Genomic DNA, 17993 nt, shown 5'->3' with positions numbered 1-17993 from the left:
GGATCGGGTCACCGCCTTGATGTTAGTGGAGAACGACAGGGTGTTGTCCAGGATCACACCAAGGTTCTTAGCACTCTGGGAGGAGGACACAAGGGAGTTGTCAACCGTGATGGCGAGATCATGGAACGGGCAGTCCTTCCCCGGGAGGAAGAGCAGCTCCGTCTTGCCGAGGTTCAGCTTGAGCTGGTGATCCGTCATCCACACTGATATGTCTGACAGACATGCAGAGATGCGATTCACCGCCTGGTTATCAGAAGGGGGAAAGGAGAAGATTAATTGTGTGTCGTCTGCATAGCAATGATAGGAGAGACCATGTGAGGATATGACAGAGCCAAGTGACTTGGTGTATAGCGAGAATAGGAGAGGGCCTAGAACAGAGCCCTGGGGGACACCAGTGGTGAGAGCGCATGGTGCGGAGACAGATTCTCGCCACGCCACCTGGTAGGAGCGACCTGTCAGGTAGGACGCAATCCAAGCGTGGGCCGCGCCGGAGATGCCCAACTCGGAGAGGGTGGAGAGGAGGATCTGATGGTTCACAGTATCAAAGGCAGCAGATAGGTCTAGAAGGATGAGAGCAGAGGAGAGAGAGTTAGCTTTAGCAGTGCGGAGAGCCTCCGTGACACAGAGAAGAGCAGTCTCAGTTGAATGCCCAGTCTTGAAACCTGACTGATTAGGATCAAGAAGGTCATTCTGAGAGAGATAGCAGGAGAGCTGGCCAAGGACGGCACGTTCAAGAGTTTTGGAGAGAAAAGAAAGAAGGGATACTGGTCTGTAGTTGTTGACATCGGAGGGATCGAGTGTAGGTTTTTTCAGAAGGGGTGCAACTCTCGCTCTCTTGAAGACGGAAGGGACGTAGCCAGCGGTCAAGGATGAGTTGATGAGCGAGGTGAGGAAGGGGAGAAGGTCTCCGGAAATGGTCTGGAGAAGAGAGGAGGGGATAGGGTCAAGTGGGCAGGTTGTTGGGCGGCCGGCCGTCACAAGACGCGAGATTTCATCTGGAGAGAGAGGGGAGAAAGAGGTCAAAGCACAGGGTAGGGCAGTGTGAGCAGGACCAGCGGTGTCGTTTGACTTAGCAAACGAGGATCGGATATCGTCAACCTTCTTTTCAAAATGGTTGACGAAGTCATCCGCAGAGAGGGAGGAGGGGGGGAGGGGGAGGAGGATTCAGGAGGGAGGAGAAGGTAGCAAAGAGCTTCCTAGGGTTAGAGGCAGATGCTTGGAATTTAGAGTGGTAGAAAGTGGCTTTAGCAGCAGAGACAGAAGAGGAGAATGTAGAGAGGAGTGAGTGAAAGGATGCCAGGTCCGCAGGGGAGGCGAGTTTTCCTCCATTTCCGCTCGGCTGCCCGGAGCCCTGTTCTGTGAGCTCGTAGTGAGTCGTCGAGCCACGGAGCAGGAGGGGAGGACCGAGCCGGCCTGGAGGATAGGGGACAGAGAAAATCAAAGGATGCAGAAAGGGAGGAGAGGAGGGTTGAGGAGGCAGAATCAGGAGATAGGTTGGAGAAGGTTTGAGCAGAGGGAAGAGATGATAGGATGGAAGAGGAGAGAGTAGCGGGAGAGAGAGAGCGAAGGTTGGGACGGCGCAATACCATCCGAGTAGGGGCAGAGTGAGAAGTGTTGGATGAGAGCAAGAGGGAAAAGGATACAAGGTAGTGGTCGGAGATTTGGAGGGGAGTTGCAATGAGATTAGTGGAAGAACAGCATCTAGTAAAGATGAGGTCAAGCGTATTGCCTGCCTTGTGAGTAGGGGGGGAAGGTGAGAGGGTGAGGTCAAAAGAGGAGAGGAGTGGAAAGAAGGAGGCAGAGAGGAATGAGTCAAAGGTAGACGTGGGGAGGTTAAAGTCACCCAGAACTGTGAGAGGTGAGCCATCTCAGGAAAGGAACTTATCAAGGCGTCAAGCTCATTGATGAACTCTCCAAGGGAACCTGGAGGGCGATAAATGATAAGGATGTTAAGCTTGAAAGGGCTGGTAACTGTGACAGCATGGAATTCAAATGAGGAGATAGACAGATGGGTCAGGGGAGAAAGAGAGAATGTCCACTTGGGAGAGATGAGGATTCCAGTGCCACCACCCCGCTGGCTCGATGCTCTAGGGGTATGCGAGAACACGTGGGCAGACGAAGAGAGAGCAGTAGGAGTAGCAGTGTTATCTGTGGTAATCCATGTTTCCGTCAGCGCCAGGAAGTCTAGGGACTGGAGGGTAGCATAGGCTGAGATGAACTCAGCCTTGTTGGCTGCAGACCGGCAGTTCCAGAGGCTGCCGGAGACCTGGAACTCCACGTGGGTCGTGCGCGCTGTGACCACCAGGTTAGAGTGGCAGCGGCCACGCGGTGTGAAGCGTTTGTATGGCCTGTGCAGAGAGGAGAGAACAGGGATAGACAGACACATAGTTGACAAGCTACTGAAGTGTTGTTTCTTGTATTATTGTCTCCTGTGTCTTTAGAGAACTGTTTCACTTTGATATCCTTTTTCTTCTGTCCTGATTTTCTCTTTCTTTTCTTCTGTTAACTAGATATTCTTTGTTGTTCTTCGTTAGCTAGCTAGCTTCTTCCAAAAGAGTCCCTAGCAACTGCTTAGCAACTGGTAAACAATTCAGCTAGCTAAGATAACTACAATTTTATGAAAAATAGTTATTTTTCAAAAGCCTATCTTCTTTGTTTGTTGCTTGTTTTTTCTCCTATTCAGTCTTGCAGTTTTCTTTTGCTTTTTTCCGATGTACTTCCCTCTAAAAACCATGTAAATTTCAATATTTGTAGGAGCTCATTTTTCAGCTGCTGCTGCTCAAATTGGAGTTCCAGATGGCAGGAAGCTTGGCCCCCGGTGATGTACTGGGCTGTACGCACTACCCTCTGTAGTGCCTTGTGGTCGGAAGCCGAGCAGTTGCCATACCAGGCAGTGACGCAACCAGTCAGGATGTTCTCGATGGTGCAGCTGTAGAACCTTTTGAGGATCTGAGGACCCATGCCAAATCTTTTCAGTCCCCTGAGGGGGAATAGGCTTTGTCGTGCCCTATTCACTACTGTAGTGTGTTTGGACCATGATAATTTGTTGGTGATGTGGACAACAAGGAACTTGAAACTGTCAACCTGCTCTAATACAGCCCTGTCGATGAGAATGGGGGCATGCTCGGTCCTCCTTTTCCTGTAGTCCACAATCATCTCCTTTGTCTTGATTACGTTGAGGGAGAGGTTGTTGTCCTGACACCACCCGGCCTGATCTCTAACTTCCTTCCAATAGGCTGTCTCATCGTTGTTGGTGATCAGGCCTACCACTGTTGTGTCGGCAAACTTGGTGTTGGAGTAGTGCTTGGCCAAACAGAGTGAACAGGGAGTACAGGAGGGGACTGAGCGTGCACCCCTGAGGGGCCCCCGTGTTGAGGATCAGCATGGTGGATGTGTTGTTACCTACCCTTACCACCTGGGGGCGGCCCGTCAGGAAGTCCAGGATCCAGTTGCAGAGGGAGGTGTTTAGTCCGAGGGTCCTTAGCTTTGTGATGAGCTTTGAGGGCACACGGTGTTGAACGCTGAGCTGTAATCAATGAATAGCATTCTCATATAGGTGTTCATCTTGTCCAGGTGGGAAAGGGCAGTGTGGAGTGCAACAGAGATTGCATCATCTGTGGATCTGTTGGGGAGGTATGCAAGTTGGAGTGGGTCTAGGGTTTCTGGGATAATGGTGTTGATGTGAGCCATGACCAGCCTTTCAAAGCACTGCATGGCTACAGACGTGAGTGCTACAGGTCAGTAGTCATTTAGGCAGGTTACCTTTGTGTTCTTGGGCACAGGGACTATGGTGGTCTGCTTGAAACCTGTTGGTATTACAAACTCAGTCAGGGACAGGTTGAAAATGTCAGTGAAGACAATTGCTAATTGGTCAGCAGATGCTCGGAGTACAGCCTTGTGAATTTTGACCTGTTAAAAGGTCTTACTCACATCGGCTATGGAGAGTGTGATCACACAGTCGTCCGGAACAGCTGAAGCTCTAATGTATACTTCAGTGTTACTTGTCACGAATCGAGCATAGAAGTTATTTAGCTCGTCTGGTAGGCTCGTGTCACTGGGCAACTCGTGGCTGTGCTTCCCTTTGTAGTCTGTAACAGTTTGCATGCCCTGCCACATCCGATGAGCGTCGGAGCTGGTGTAGTACGATTCAGTCTTAGTCTTGTATTGACGCTTTGCCTGTTTGATGGTTTGTCGGAGGGCATAGCGGGATTTCTTATAAGCTTCCGGGTTAGAGTCCCGCTCCTTGAATGCGCCCTTTCGCTCCATGCAAATGTTGCCTGTTATCCACAGCTTCTGATTGGGGTATGTACGTACAGTCACATTGGGGACGACATCATCGATGCACTTATTGATGAAGCCAGTGACTGATATGGTGTACTCCTCAATGCCATCGGAAGAATCCCGGAACACATTCCAGTCTGTGCTAGCAAAACAGTCCTGCAGCTGCTTCATTTGACCACTTTCTTATTGACTGAGTTACTGGTGCTTCCTGCTTTAGTTTTTGCTTGTAAGCAGGAATCAGGATGATAGAATTATGGTCAGATTGGCCAAATGGAGGGCGAGGGAGAGCTTTGTACACGTCTCTGTGTGTGGCATAGAGGTGGTCTAGAATTTTTTTCCCTCTGGTTGCACATTTAACATGCTGGTAGAAATGAGGTAAAACAGATTTGAGTTTTCCCTGCATTAAAGTCCCCAACCACTAGGAGCGCCGCCTCTGGATGAGAATTTTTCCTGTTTGCTATTGGCCGTATACAGCTCATTGAGTGTGGTCTTAGTGCAAGCATCTGTTTGTGGTGGTATATAGAAAGCTACGAAAAATACACATTTAAACTGTCTTGGTTAATAGAGTGGTCAACAGCTTATCATGAGATACTCTACCTCAGGCGAGCAAAACCTTGAGACTTCCTTAGATTTCATGCACCAGCTGTTGTTTATAAATATACATAGACCGCCACCCCTTGTCTTGCCAGAGTTCTATCCTGACGGAAAAGCTTAAAATGTATGTATGTTATTCATGTCGTCGTTCAGCCAACCCTACCGTTATGCTTGTTTACACTGAGCTGCACTGGGGTCGGACAGCATGACTGTGTAGATCAAGACACTTTAGAGCCAGCGGGAGATATGGCCAGATACTATTTTTGCCACACTAACAATTGAAATAAATGTCTTTAAAAATGGAAGGCAATTGTGATGAGGCAAGATCAGGTGGTACCATTCTAGCCAATGAGAGGGCAGATACGTGTGTGAACAACCACAACGGTCCTTGCTATCCTGGATCCTTAGGTTGTCCCTACCCCATTGAAGTTGAAATTTAAAATGGTTAGGGTAAGGTTTAGGGATGCGACATCCCAAAGATCCTGTATAGCACTTAGAGGCATAACTCCAATATAAAGTGTTTTTTTCTCAAAGTTGCCGTGATGTCACGTGTCCTACTTATATCAGTACACTCGTAACAACCTAATAACCTAAGATTTATAAAATGTATATTCGATCAAATAAGCCTCAAGTAGCAAGTAACCAAATACACTTTTTGTTGACCAATTTCAACACTCTCATTGACCTCGTTGCAAAAACTCCTCGCTTGGTGAGCGCAAAAAAACACCTGCTGGAGAAGACAGATTTTGGGCCAAGTTCGCTTCGCCCCTTTCTCTCTGATGTATCTCAATCCAGGGATGAGAAATGCGATGTACTCCAAATTGTCACATTATCCCCACTGTTACACCGATTACACAACTGCTAGTTTTTCAAAAAAGCTGCCCTTTTCGTCCTCATTCTAGGTAGCAGAAGCATAGAGAATGATAGAAGCATCTAGTCGTCAAAAGGCCATATTAACATGGGCAGCACCATCGAGGGCTTCCGCCATTTTATTGTAGTCAACTGGGTGCGACTTCCAACTTCATTGACTGATACCCCCTGGTGACCCTGTTGGAGTCATGTCCAACAGGATCATCAGGAGGGATCAGCCAATCGTGAAGGAGAAAATTGACTACTTCAAAATGGAGATAGCCTCAATGGCGCTGCCCATGGTGTCACAGATGCTATAATGGCACAGATACAAAGATGAGTCCTCTATATATCTCTATGCGCAGAAACGACGTCAGTCATTTTGAAATGGCGCTAGAACGTGTGTTGAACAACAAAGGATATTCAGCCAATCAGGCTCCGTGCAGACTACATCGTCACGCTATGGAAATGTAAAAATAAAAGTACAGCGTGATTTATGGCTTAGTATATGTCAAACTCTCCCAAAACTATGGATGCTCTTCCAGTACAATAATTGCAAATCACATCGACGGGGCTGTTGTGGAGCGGGTCGAGAGCTTCAAGTTCCTCTGTGTCCACATTACTAAGGACCTTTCATGGTGCAAACACAGTCATGAAGAGGGCACAACAATGCCTCTCCTCCTCAGGAGGGTGAAAAGATTTGACATGGGCCTTCAGATCCTCAAAAAGTTCCACTACTGCACCAACTAGAACATCTTGACTGGCTGCATTACCGACCATAAGGCGCTACAGAGGGTAGTGCGTAAGGCCCAGTACATCACTGGGGCCGAGCTCTCTGCCATCCAGGACCTCTATACCAGACGTTGTCAGAGGAAGGACCTAAAAGTTGTCAAAGACTCCAGCCAATGTTCTATCTGCTATCGCACGGCAAACAGTACCAGAACCAATAGGAACCAAAAGGATTCTAAACCGCTTCTATCCCCAAGCCATAAGACTGCTTAACAGTTCATCAAATGGCTTCCCTGACTATTTGCATTGACCCCATTTTTATTTGCACTGACTCTCTTGCACCGGCTCTATGCACACTCACTGGACTCTACCCTCACACACTCACACATACTACACTGACACTCCAACACACACATACACCCACCCACCTACATACGCTCACATACACAAAACACACAAGCAAATTGATGCCACACACTCAGTGGTAGAAAAAGTACCCAATTGTCATATGTGGGTAAAAGTAAAGATACCTTAATAGAAAAGTATTTGGTTTTAAATATACTTAAGTATCAAAAGTAAACGTAACTGCAAAAATATACTTATGTATCAAAGTATGAATAATTTCTAATTGCTTCTAAAATGTACATTGTTCTTTAAGAATGTAGTGAAGTAAAAGTAAAAGTTGTCAAATATATAAATAGTAAAGTACAGATACCCCCCAAAACTACTTATGTAGTACTTTAAATTATTTTTACTTAAATACTACATAAGTAGTTTTGGGGGGTATACACCACTACACACACTCACACATAGACACACTTTCACACTCTTTACAAACTCTGCTACAACTCTGTTTACGATCTATCCTGATTGCCTAGTCACTTTTACCCCTACCTACATGTACATATTACCTCAACTACTTCGTACCCCTGCACATTGATTCGTTAACGGTACTCCTTGTTTATAGTCTCGTTATTTTATCGTGTTACTATTTATTTTTTGCAAGTTATTGTTTACTTTTTAGCGAGTCCTTTCCACCGTGCAGTCATTCATCACTCCCCTCATGGGCGCAGGTACAGGGGACCTACTTACTGCAAAAACAGTACTCAGGCTGGTCTTCATACTGTACTGAATAGCAATGTTATGAATTTGTCACTGTGAATTAATTTGCTATTGTGATATTGATTGTGATTCCACATGTTTGCTAAGACAGGGTCCAGTGCTGTTTTTGGAGCTCCAACAAGTAAGCAAACTATTCAAAGACAACAGCAATGTTCTAGTGTGTGGCTGTTTATTGCCTTTGTTAATGCACTCTTGACAATGACACGGATTACTAATTAATTATTGTACTTCAGACGAGCATCCATAGTTTTCGGAGAGTTTGACATACACTAAGCCATTCCCCACACAGGATTTTTATTTTGATATTTGCACAGCTCGATGATGTAGTCCGCACAGAGCCTGATTGGCTGACAATCCTTTGTTGTTCAGTGCACATTCTAGTGTCATTTCAAAATGTCAGATGTGGCTTCTGTTACATAGCATGAGGATGAAAAGGGCAGCTTGCCTAACAAAAAACAGCCCTACGAAAAATGAGTAGTCTTTCAAACTTCCCGGTGTAACAGCTGGGATAATGAGACAATTCTAAGTACATGGCATTTCTCATCCCTGGATTGAGGTAAGTTTTCCGAGCCATATCTCGCGCTGGCTCCACTGTGTATTGATCTTACACAGTCATGCTGTCCGACCCTAGTGCAGCTATCTAACTAGGAGAGTAGTTTGCACATTTGTTACTCCTGGTTGGATACTTTTATCCTCTTTTACACTGTTTAAAATCTGTCTGTTTAAACTGCTGTACTTCTTATAATTAAAACAAACTTTTTCGTGACAATCAAGTCTTTTCAATAACGTTTTAATGTGAGAGGCCCTCCGTCCTCTTCCTCAAAGCTAGATTATTATTTTTCTGGGGATACATTTATTTGATGGTAGCATTGAATATGAATGAAGGTAGCAGAATATCATGAAGGGCTCGAATTTATATAATTGTGCAATTATGTTATTTCGTTTCAGAGATCATTCAACATTTTTGCATTTTCAAGTGTGATGTTGAATGCATTACATATTGCCAACTGTGTGAGCTGGTAGGGGGCAGAGATGCTGTAGAAATGTGACCTGGATTTAAGATCCTTCCAGAAGATAGTGGTCCTTTTGGAGGGCACTTTGAAAGGTGATGAGTTGCTACTAATGACAAAGATGAGCTGGTCAAGAGTTGCGTCACAGTGACCACTAATTCACAGCTATCACATGGCATAATTTTATCTAATGAGTTACGCTAACCTTGTGTAATATTCATAAGAGCTGAAGGATGGGAGGAAGGCTGGAAATTGATATACAGCAGTAATCTGTAAGCAGAAATTTGAACACAGACAGATTATTCTTTGTCTGAAAGACATTTGCGCCTCCCCCAAACATACCATGCTGGCTCAGATCATTTCTTTCACATTGTCCATTTCAGCAGATCCTGAAACTATGGTAGATGAGTACCCGGGCTAGCGCAGACACAATACAGCAGGGATCATCAACTAGATTCAACCGCAGGTCTATTTTTTTCTTGAGTGGATGGTCCGGAGAGCTGGAACATAATTAAGCAATAAGGCCCGAGGGGGTGTGGTATATGGCCAATATACCACGGCTAAGGGCTGTTCTTATTCACGAAGCAACGCAGAGAGCCTGGATACAGCCCTTAGCCATGGTATATTGCCCATATACCACAAACCCCTGAAGTGCTTTTTTGCTATTCTAAAAGTAATTAGATCAGTAAAAATACATGTTTTGTCATACCCATGGTATACCATGGCTGTCAGCCAATCAACATTCAGGGTTCGACCCACCCAGTTTATAATAACAAATAATTTGTCAACTGCAAATTGACTGCAAGAAGCAAACAGATATGTTTGACTAAAACATAATACTTTCAAACATTGCTTATATTTTTATACAATCATGTGTCTCTTTATTATACGTGGGAATAGTAGGGAACAGACTTCTTAAATTAAAATCACTTGGAGCTCATTCCCTTGTGTCCAACAAAGATAGAAAATATATGCACATACAGTGCTGTCGCAAAGTATTCAGACCCCTTGACTTTTTCCACATTTTGTTTTCCTACAGCCTTATTCTAAAATGTATTAAATAGTTTTTTTCCCCTCATCAATCTAGACACAATACCCCATGATGACAAAGCAAAAACTAGGTTTTAGAAATGTTTGCAAATTTCTGAAAATTAAACTGAAATATATCATTTACATAGGTATTCAGACCCTTTACGCAGTACTTTGTTGAAGCACCTTTGGCAGCGATTACAGCCTCGAGTCTTCTTGGGTATGAAAAATAACAAGCTTGACACACCTGTATTTGGGGAGTTTCTCCCATTCTTCTCTGCAGATCCTCTCACACTCTGTCAGGTTGGAGGGGGAGCGTTGCTGCACAGCTATTTTCAGGTCTCTACAGAGATGTTCGATCAGATTCAAATCTGAGCTTTGGCTGGGCCACTCAAGGACATTCAGAGACTTGTCCTGAAGCCCCTCCTGAGTTGTCTTGGCTTGTGTGTTTAGGGTTGTTGTCCTGTTGGATGGTGAACCTCCACCCCAGTCTGAGGAAGTTTTGTTCAAGGATCTCTCTGTACTTTGCTCGGTTCACCTTTGCCTCGATCCTGACAAGTCTCCCAGTCCCTGCCACTTAAAAACATCCCCACAGCGTGATGCTGCCACCACCGTACTTCACCGTAGGGATGGTGCCAGGTTTCCTCCAGACGTGACGCATGGCATTCAGGCCAAAGAGTTCAATCTTGCTTTCATCAGACCAGAGAATGTTGTTTCTCATGGTCTGAGAGTCTTTAGGTGCCTTTTTGCAAACTCCAAGCAGGCTGTCATGTGCCTTTTACTGAGGAGTGGCTTCTGTCAGTAAAGGCCTGATTGGTGGAGTGCTGCAGAGATGGTTGTCCTTCTGGAAGGTTCTCCCATCTCCACAGAGGAACACTGGAGCTCTGTCAGAGCGACCATCGTGTTCTTGGTCACCTACCTGATCAAGGCCCTTCTCCCTCGATTGCTCAGTTTGACCGGCAGGCCAGCTCTAGGAAGAGTCCAAACTTCATCCATTTTGGGGACTTTCAATGCTGCAGAAATGTTTTGGTACCCTTCCCCAGATCTGTGCCTCAACACAATCCTGTCCCCTGAGCTCTACGGACAATTCCTTCGACCCCATGGCTTTGTTTTTGCTCTGATATGCACTATCAATTTAGGGACTTTTATATAAACAGGTGTGTGCCTTTTCAAATCATGTCCAATCAATTCATTTTACCACAGGTGGACTCCAAACAAGTGGTAGAAACATCAAGGATGATCAATGGAAACAGGATGCACCTGAGCTCAATTTCGAGTCTCATAGCAAACTGTCTGACTACTTATGTAAATAAGGTATCTGTTTTTTATTTTCGCCTTTGTCATTATGGGGTATTGTGTGTAGATTAAAAAAAAAATGTAATGGATTATTTTACCCCTTTTTCCTTCCCAATTCTGTGGTATCCAATTGGTAGTTACAGTCTTGTCCCATCGCTGCAACTCCCGTACGAACTCGGGAGAGGCGAAGGTCAAGAGCCATGCGTCCTCTGAAACACAACCCAGCCAAGCCGCAATGCTTCTTGACACAATGCACGCTTAACCCAGAAGCCAGCTGCACCAATGTGTCGGAGGAAACACCGTACACCTGGCGACCGTGTCAGCGTGCACTGCGCCCGGCCTGCCACAGGAGTTGCTAGTGCACAATGGGACAAGAACATCCCTGCCACCCAAACCCTCCCCTAACCCAGACGACGCTGGGCCAATTATGCGCCACTCCATGGGTCTCCTTGTCGCGGCTGGCTGAGACAGAGCCTGGACTCAAACCAGGATCTCTAGTGGCACAGCTAGCACAGTGATGCAGTGCCTTACACCACTGATTCACTCGGGAGCCTTGTGTGTAGATTTCTGAGGAGTTTTTTTATTTAATCAATTTTAGAATAAGGTTGTAACGTAACAAAATGTGGAAAAAGTCAAAGTCTGAATACTTTCCGTAGGCACATATATATATATATATATATATATATATTGCTCAGAAGACTTGGGGAGCCAAATAAAACCACCTAAATTCGGCCCACCAGACAGTTGGGTAACCCTGCAGTTCAACTTGGCTTGACTCGGTTATGAATTAACCGATATAGTTGAGTCAGTTGTTCCATTTCTATTCAATAGAACATGTAGTCCTTTAATATGGGTCTCCCAAGTGGTGCAGTGGTCTAAGGCACTGTATCTCAGTGCTAGAGGCATCACTGCAGACCCTGGTTTGACTCCAGGATGTATCACAACCGGATGTAATTGGGTGGCGCACAATTGGCCCAGCGCCGTTAGGATTTGGCTGGGGTAGGCTGTCATTGTAAATAAGAATTTGTTCTTAACTGACTTGCATAGTTAAATAAACAAATAAATATAGCTATCATGACAACTCTGATGTCATCATGACACAAAGCACCCTGAGAGTTTGCCTGGGTTTGGAACACTAGTTTTTGACTGGCTTTTTTGGCAGAGTGAATTACTCCCACTACAGTTGTGTTGAAACATTTTGTCTTCTACCTGAATACTTAAAATTCAAGAGGGCAGCAATTGCCATGGTAACTGCCTCATTAAGGAAGCCTCTCCAAAAATGGAGAGGGAGATGGAGAGACAATCAGCCCGTTGTAATGGAGGAGAGGAGGAAAGGAGCACACTCAACCCACACTAGCTCACTCCTGGCCAGTCTCTGAGCAGGAGGAGAGGTCTCATCCCTTAGAACTCCCATGCTTAACTCTCATTAGATTCAAACCCTGTATAACAAGGCTCTATACTTTGTGGATGTTTCTGTAAGGAAACTCCAGGAATTCCTAGTCCTTTCCAGACCTTATCAAGTATTTCAGCTTAGAGTTAACCAAGTGAACTGTGTGTCTGTGAGAGATAGAGAGAGAGAAATACACACTCACCTCATCCAGACAACGTTCATACTGCTTCCTCTGGTTGTCGTTCTCCATCGTCAATGCTGAGTTCTCCGCCTGTAATAGCAAACACCTCCAGATAAACTGAATATGTACACAAAAAACACCTTCACATGTGTCCATATTCTAAATATATATCTGTGAACAATTCCAGTCTTCCAGATAAAGATACCACGTGTATACAACGTATACACATCGTCTCTTGACTGAGCTGAAGGTAACCCCAGTGCTTCTTAAGATGGTCATGCCATGAGATTTTACTTCTAACCAAATGAATTAGAGCAAGCCTTTCATCTCATTAACTGTCCATCACATGAACTGTCCAGAACATATACTAACAGAATTCTGACCCGAGTTACATGCCCGTAACTTAACACAGATTCACATGAATGTCTGAGGTTAAAAGTTATTGTAAAGTGCCCTTATCCCAGTGTTTCTTCTATTGAGTCTCACTACTCCAAGGTCTGTGCAATTCCTCCAGTTCATCTCTATTAAAACATGTCAGCGTCGTCCGGGTTAGGGGAGGGTTTGGGCGGCAGGGATGTTCTTGTCCCATCGCGCACTAGCGACTCCTGTGGCGGGCCCGTGCGCAATGCACGCTGACACGGTCCCCAGGTGTACGGTGTTTCCTCCGACACATTGGTGCGGCTGGCTTCCGGGTTAAGCGGGCATTGTGTCAAGAAGCAGTGCTGCTCGGCTGGGTTGTGTTTCGGAGGACGCACGGCTCTCGACCTTCACCTCTCCCGAGTCCGTACGGGAGTTGCAGCGATGGGACAAAACTGCAACTACCAATTGGATACCATGAAATTGTGGTAAAAAATGAAAATAATAGGAAAGACAAAGAAAAGAAGAGAGATTTTTAAATAACCCTTGACACAATGCTGTAAATTCAAACGGCTCATTGCTGACTTTTGGCTGGTGATCCAGGTTGTTTAGTTCTCCAGGTGTGTTCATATGACCTACTGTGTGGAGTTATTGCCTAGCACTGGTTCTGGAATGGTGAACGTATGAGCAACATTCATTTAAAAAAAGTGGTCATATAAATCACAACAGTGTCTGAAAAGAAGGCAAAGTGCTTCTGAGGAGAAAGAGATCGTAGGACACTGATAGATCATAGGACACTGAGGGGTTGGGTTAAATGCGGAAGACACATTTCATTTGAATGCAATCAGTTGTGCAACTGGTACCCCTTTCCCTTCACTTGGAGTTAAAAAGGCCAACGAAGTCATAGAGCCTATAAGACTATCCCATTTAAAGGTCACAGAAATCCAAGTTACGAGCTTGAACTTTGAGGTAGGGGCCTTGTAAGATATGGGCTGGGTGGGGCCTGATTCTGCTATTAATGTAATATCACTTCACCTTTCCAAATGAGTCTTATTGATTTACAAGCTGTACTCATTTGCCGATCATTCCACTACTTTCTTGCGTTATCCAGGCCTTCCATTTTGATTGACATGCAGTTAACACAGTTTCAACCCTGTCTCACTCCTTTGACTCCTCAGCAAGCAAATGTGAAACAAATGACTTTTTGGTTGAGGTGGTGAAGAGAATCAAATGAGAGGCTTCTCCAGACAGTCAGCACAGTGGGCTGGATCTGTGTTTATTTTTTTATTGACTCACTTTCATATGCAGCAAATTGTTCATTGCACATTCCACATGCTTCCAAGTGTGCCTTTACGGCTGGAAAACTAGGAAAGTAGTTTGAAATTAAATGGAAAAACATGTCAGGTCAATGAGTTTCAGTCTAAAAGTGTAATTACATGTATAATTTAAAGGGATAGCATCCACCGTGAAAATATGAGTCTGAAAGTCTGAAAATATACAATAGGGTGTACAGAGGCAGACAAGTTAATCAATGTAATTCAAGAAGCCAGTTTATCTAATGGCATTACTAAAGAAGTCAAGGTCATGATTGCATGCTAAATGGAATTTGGATATCGTCCTCCTGAGATGTCCTCAATTCCAGATGAATTTCATTATAATAAAATTAAAACTATGAAGGCTACTGCTGAGTTAGATGACAATGTTTTCATTAATCCAGTCTAATTCATGGATGGATATAATAGTCCATTACTCCTGCTGATCCCTTGATCATCAATATATCTGATAGGCCTAAATCACAGTCACACAGGGTGGGGCACAGTTATGAAATCCTTTCTGTATGAACTGGTAAAGCAAAGGTAGACAAAAAAAAACTTTGTCATACTATTTCTCCTAAAAGTATGTGTTTTATGTAGTGCATGAATCCCTAACTTTTCCTGGTTCATAAAAAAGGATGGTAAAAATGTATTTGTCAGAGCATCACTATTCCACATGTATGTATTTCAGGAAAAAAACAGATCACTATTGCTGATCTCGGATCTGCAGACAGATGGTAAGTTCTATTAGCTTTCTGTAGAGCAGGTGTGATTAAGGAATACTATCACAGGATCATGGGCATGGAATCATTTCTGGGTAACAATTAAGTACCATACTGTGATTGCTTTCAATTAAAATTGTCATAAAGAAGAATTTAAAAAAAGTCTTATCAAAGAGCAATTTCTCAAGCAATTTTGCTAAGACTGTCTGGGAGTGTTTTCAGGTTTGGAACTCTCTTTCTTATTGCTCTATTAGCCAATTTACTGCCTGGTGATGTCACCAGGCAGGCCAAAATTCCATCCCACTACAACAGGCTTAAATTTCATGCACTCTTTTCAAACAGCTCTTACACTAAAAGGGCATTATCATCATTTTCTGAATTTCAATGTATTATTCCAACTTTATAATGTGGAAATATATATAAAACACAGCAAAATCATGTTTTTGACTGCACTGGGCCTTCAACTACCTTGTCAGTGATTGAATTATCACACACAGGATATGACTAAGTACTGTCAAGTCAGACCCAGTCTTCTCTCCGTGAATCAGGGCTGGATTACTGAACAGGTACGCAGGGACCCCGGAAGTACATTTTACTCAGGTCTTTTTACATATAAATTACTAAATGAACAGAATGAATAGAGTAGAAAATTACAATTGTCATCTTATTTTTTCACCAAGCTTCTGTCTGCTTTAACCTGGAACTATGTATTCAATGAGCTCTTAGCTCGTAATGGAATCAGCCATGATTGACGGTCTAAGGAATGATACCTGGCAGCTATAACAGACAGAGTTAATGTGTATAGTTTTCAAAGTGTTTCTATCCGCTTTAGTACAATGCCCGATGCAATATCGTATCCTCATACAATTCTGAAGAATTTAAAAAGTTCTCTTTGTGGGCCATATTCAGACTAAAGATACAAGCAGGCGCAGGCTTTTTCTCCAGCCAAGCAGCAACACACCTAATTCAACTAACCATAGCAGGACCTATTGGCCTTGATTAGTAGAATCAAGTGTTTCTGCTTGGTGGGAGAGAAAGCCTCCAAGATTGTCTGTCCCTGACCTACATACAAGTAACATCATTGTGACTGGCACTGTATTTACTTTTCATTTATGCTTAAATCATGATCTTAATGATATAATACAAATGAAGCATGTGCCAATGTGAGTGTGCTTCAAATTCCTGACCAACTTCGATTACAACCAAGTATATGATATTACAGCAAAAAATAAACCATGGTAATTCACCCTATGAAGTAATTCTTATCCATAATTGAGGATGGAGAGAGGTACTAACTGGAGAAGAGACCCTACCGTGCCTGAGCTTACCTCCAGGGCCTGCAGTCGCTCTAGAAGGGGCTTGGCCTCGTGGGAGTCCTCCTCATGTCCACTACTGCTGGCTCCTGGAGATTTGGGCCTCCTCTCTATCAAAGGGGGTGTTGGGCCCTCCAGACTGTTCTGCTGTTTCCACATCTCCTCCAGGAGTTTGTTCTAAACCATTGAAAGAGGGGTTGGAGAGAAACACAGAGCTGTTGAAACAGTTGCATTGCCTATTGGAACTAAGGGGGTATGTGCCTCGTCAATTTTCTCCAACCTACAAGATACACATAGTATTAATGGAAAGATCTTGAATTTGGCCATCATTTGCGGATTTTATTTAATCATATACAGTAGGTGAACTGCTATTCTGTATTTGCAATTTGCTGTATAGAGATGTAGCTACAAGCACTGTGCAGGAGTGCAAATTAAGACTTCCAATTCATTGTACTTTGACTCCTTCCAAGAAAATCAATCACAGGATTTGTTTGATGTTATATTTCATATTCTGTAGCTGCCTCTTCACAATTATAGTTAGTTTGATAGCCACCACTAGGTTACTTCTTATTTTTCTGGCTGCTCATTTAACTGGTTTTCCACCTTAACTCATATGGGTGTCTTTGGTTGACCCCCCAATATTTATTAATTGAACCATAGAGATAATAAATCCCAATTTTTCTAACATTATGAAAAATGGGACCCAAGATGTTACAAAAACATCAACATTTATGAAAGTCTCCTTCCTTGCATCAATCCATGAAGTCTTGTGAACTGCTGTTTAAAAATGCATTGTGAATTATGAGGCTTATTTGCATTTGTAATACGCTTCGTTGGTTTTTATGTCAAGCACTTTTACCCTCGCTACCTACACCAATCAATTGCATGAGGACTAATCGAAAAGATAGAGGTGTGGGTGCATAGTATGCCGTCTAGTCTACAAAACGTCATGGCCTCATCTCGATTTAGTGTTCATCACATTGCAACTTTCTCAGAACCAAGCAACCATCCATTAGACAATTAGTAAGGCCTACAGGCAAGCATAGTTGGCTCATAATGACTTGCAGTGTAGTAATGAAATACAGTGTAGTCCTGTGTGGCTCAGTTGGTAGAGCATGGTGCTTGCACCGGCAGGGTGGTAGGTTTGTTTCCCACAGGGGACCCGTATGAAAAAGTATAACAATGTATGCATTCAGTACTGTAAGTTGCTCTGGATAAGAATTGCGCACTATAATGGAACCACTTCCCATTAATCCTGATTAGGAATATGTTACAGGTACTTGAATATTTGCTGAAGACCTCACATTGGGTTAATCTTATACATATGTCATGGTAAAATGTCACTGCATTGTATTTTAAGAACCTGGCCTTTTGAACCAGTTGGTAGCACTCCCCAGCTTATTAACTCCTTTGGGACTGTGGTTAGCATACTTGCCTTGGGGCCAGGTGACCAAGGTTCAAATACCACCAGTGGTGGTACTTACTCCTGGTGGTAGCTGCATTAGTGTCAGAATGTATGACTGGCCTAAGATGCTATATGACAGTTGTCAGGAGATTTGATAGCATCTAACCTAAGGGTTGCCACTCTTCCCTCTATCTCTTCTGGATGCCCCATCACCATGCTACTGTATACAGTACAACATTTCAGGGGATTGCCAATGATTGGACATTTCAGAAAGTTATTCTTTAAAATACAATATGATTTTATTTTTTATGGATTGTTCACAGCCTTTTATCTAACACTGTTTATAAAGGAACCTGTAGGGTGATTTATCAAGGGTTGCATACTTGCATAATAAAATATTTT

At 43.8% G+C, this 17993-nt stretch overlaps 1 protein-coding gene across 1 annotated transcript in view; it reads right to left on the bottom strand.

Moving 5' to 3' along the window:
* Positions 1-17993, bottom strand: part of LOC106581696 (nck-associated protein 5) — a 151281-nt gene that overhangs the window by 65946 nt on the left and 67342 nt on the right. The window contains exons 4-5 of the mRNA XM_014163934.2: positions 16202-16363; positions 12503-12571 (exon numbers count right to left, since the gene is read on the bottom strand). Coding sequence (XP_014019409.1) covers positions 12503-12571; positions 16202-16363 — 231 coding nt within the window. The remainder of the gene's footprint in view (positions 1-12502; positions 12572-16201; positions 16364-17993) is intronic.

Source organism: Salmo salar, chromosome ssa21, assembly GCF_905237065.1.
Source record: "Salmo salar chromosome ssa21, Ssal_v3.1, whole genome shotgun sequence".
Classification (NCBI taxonomy): Eukaryota; Metazoa; Chordata; class Actinopteri; order Salmoniformes; family Salmonidae; genus Salmo; species Salmo salar.
Note: the sequence above shows the minus strand (reverse complement) of the source record. Positions and strands in the feature narration are given on the sequence as shown.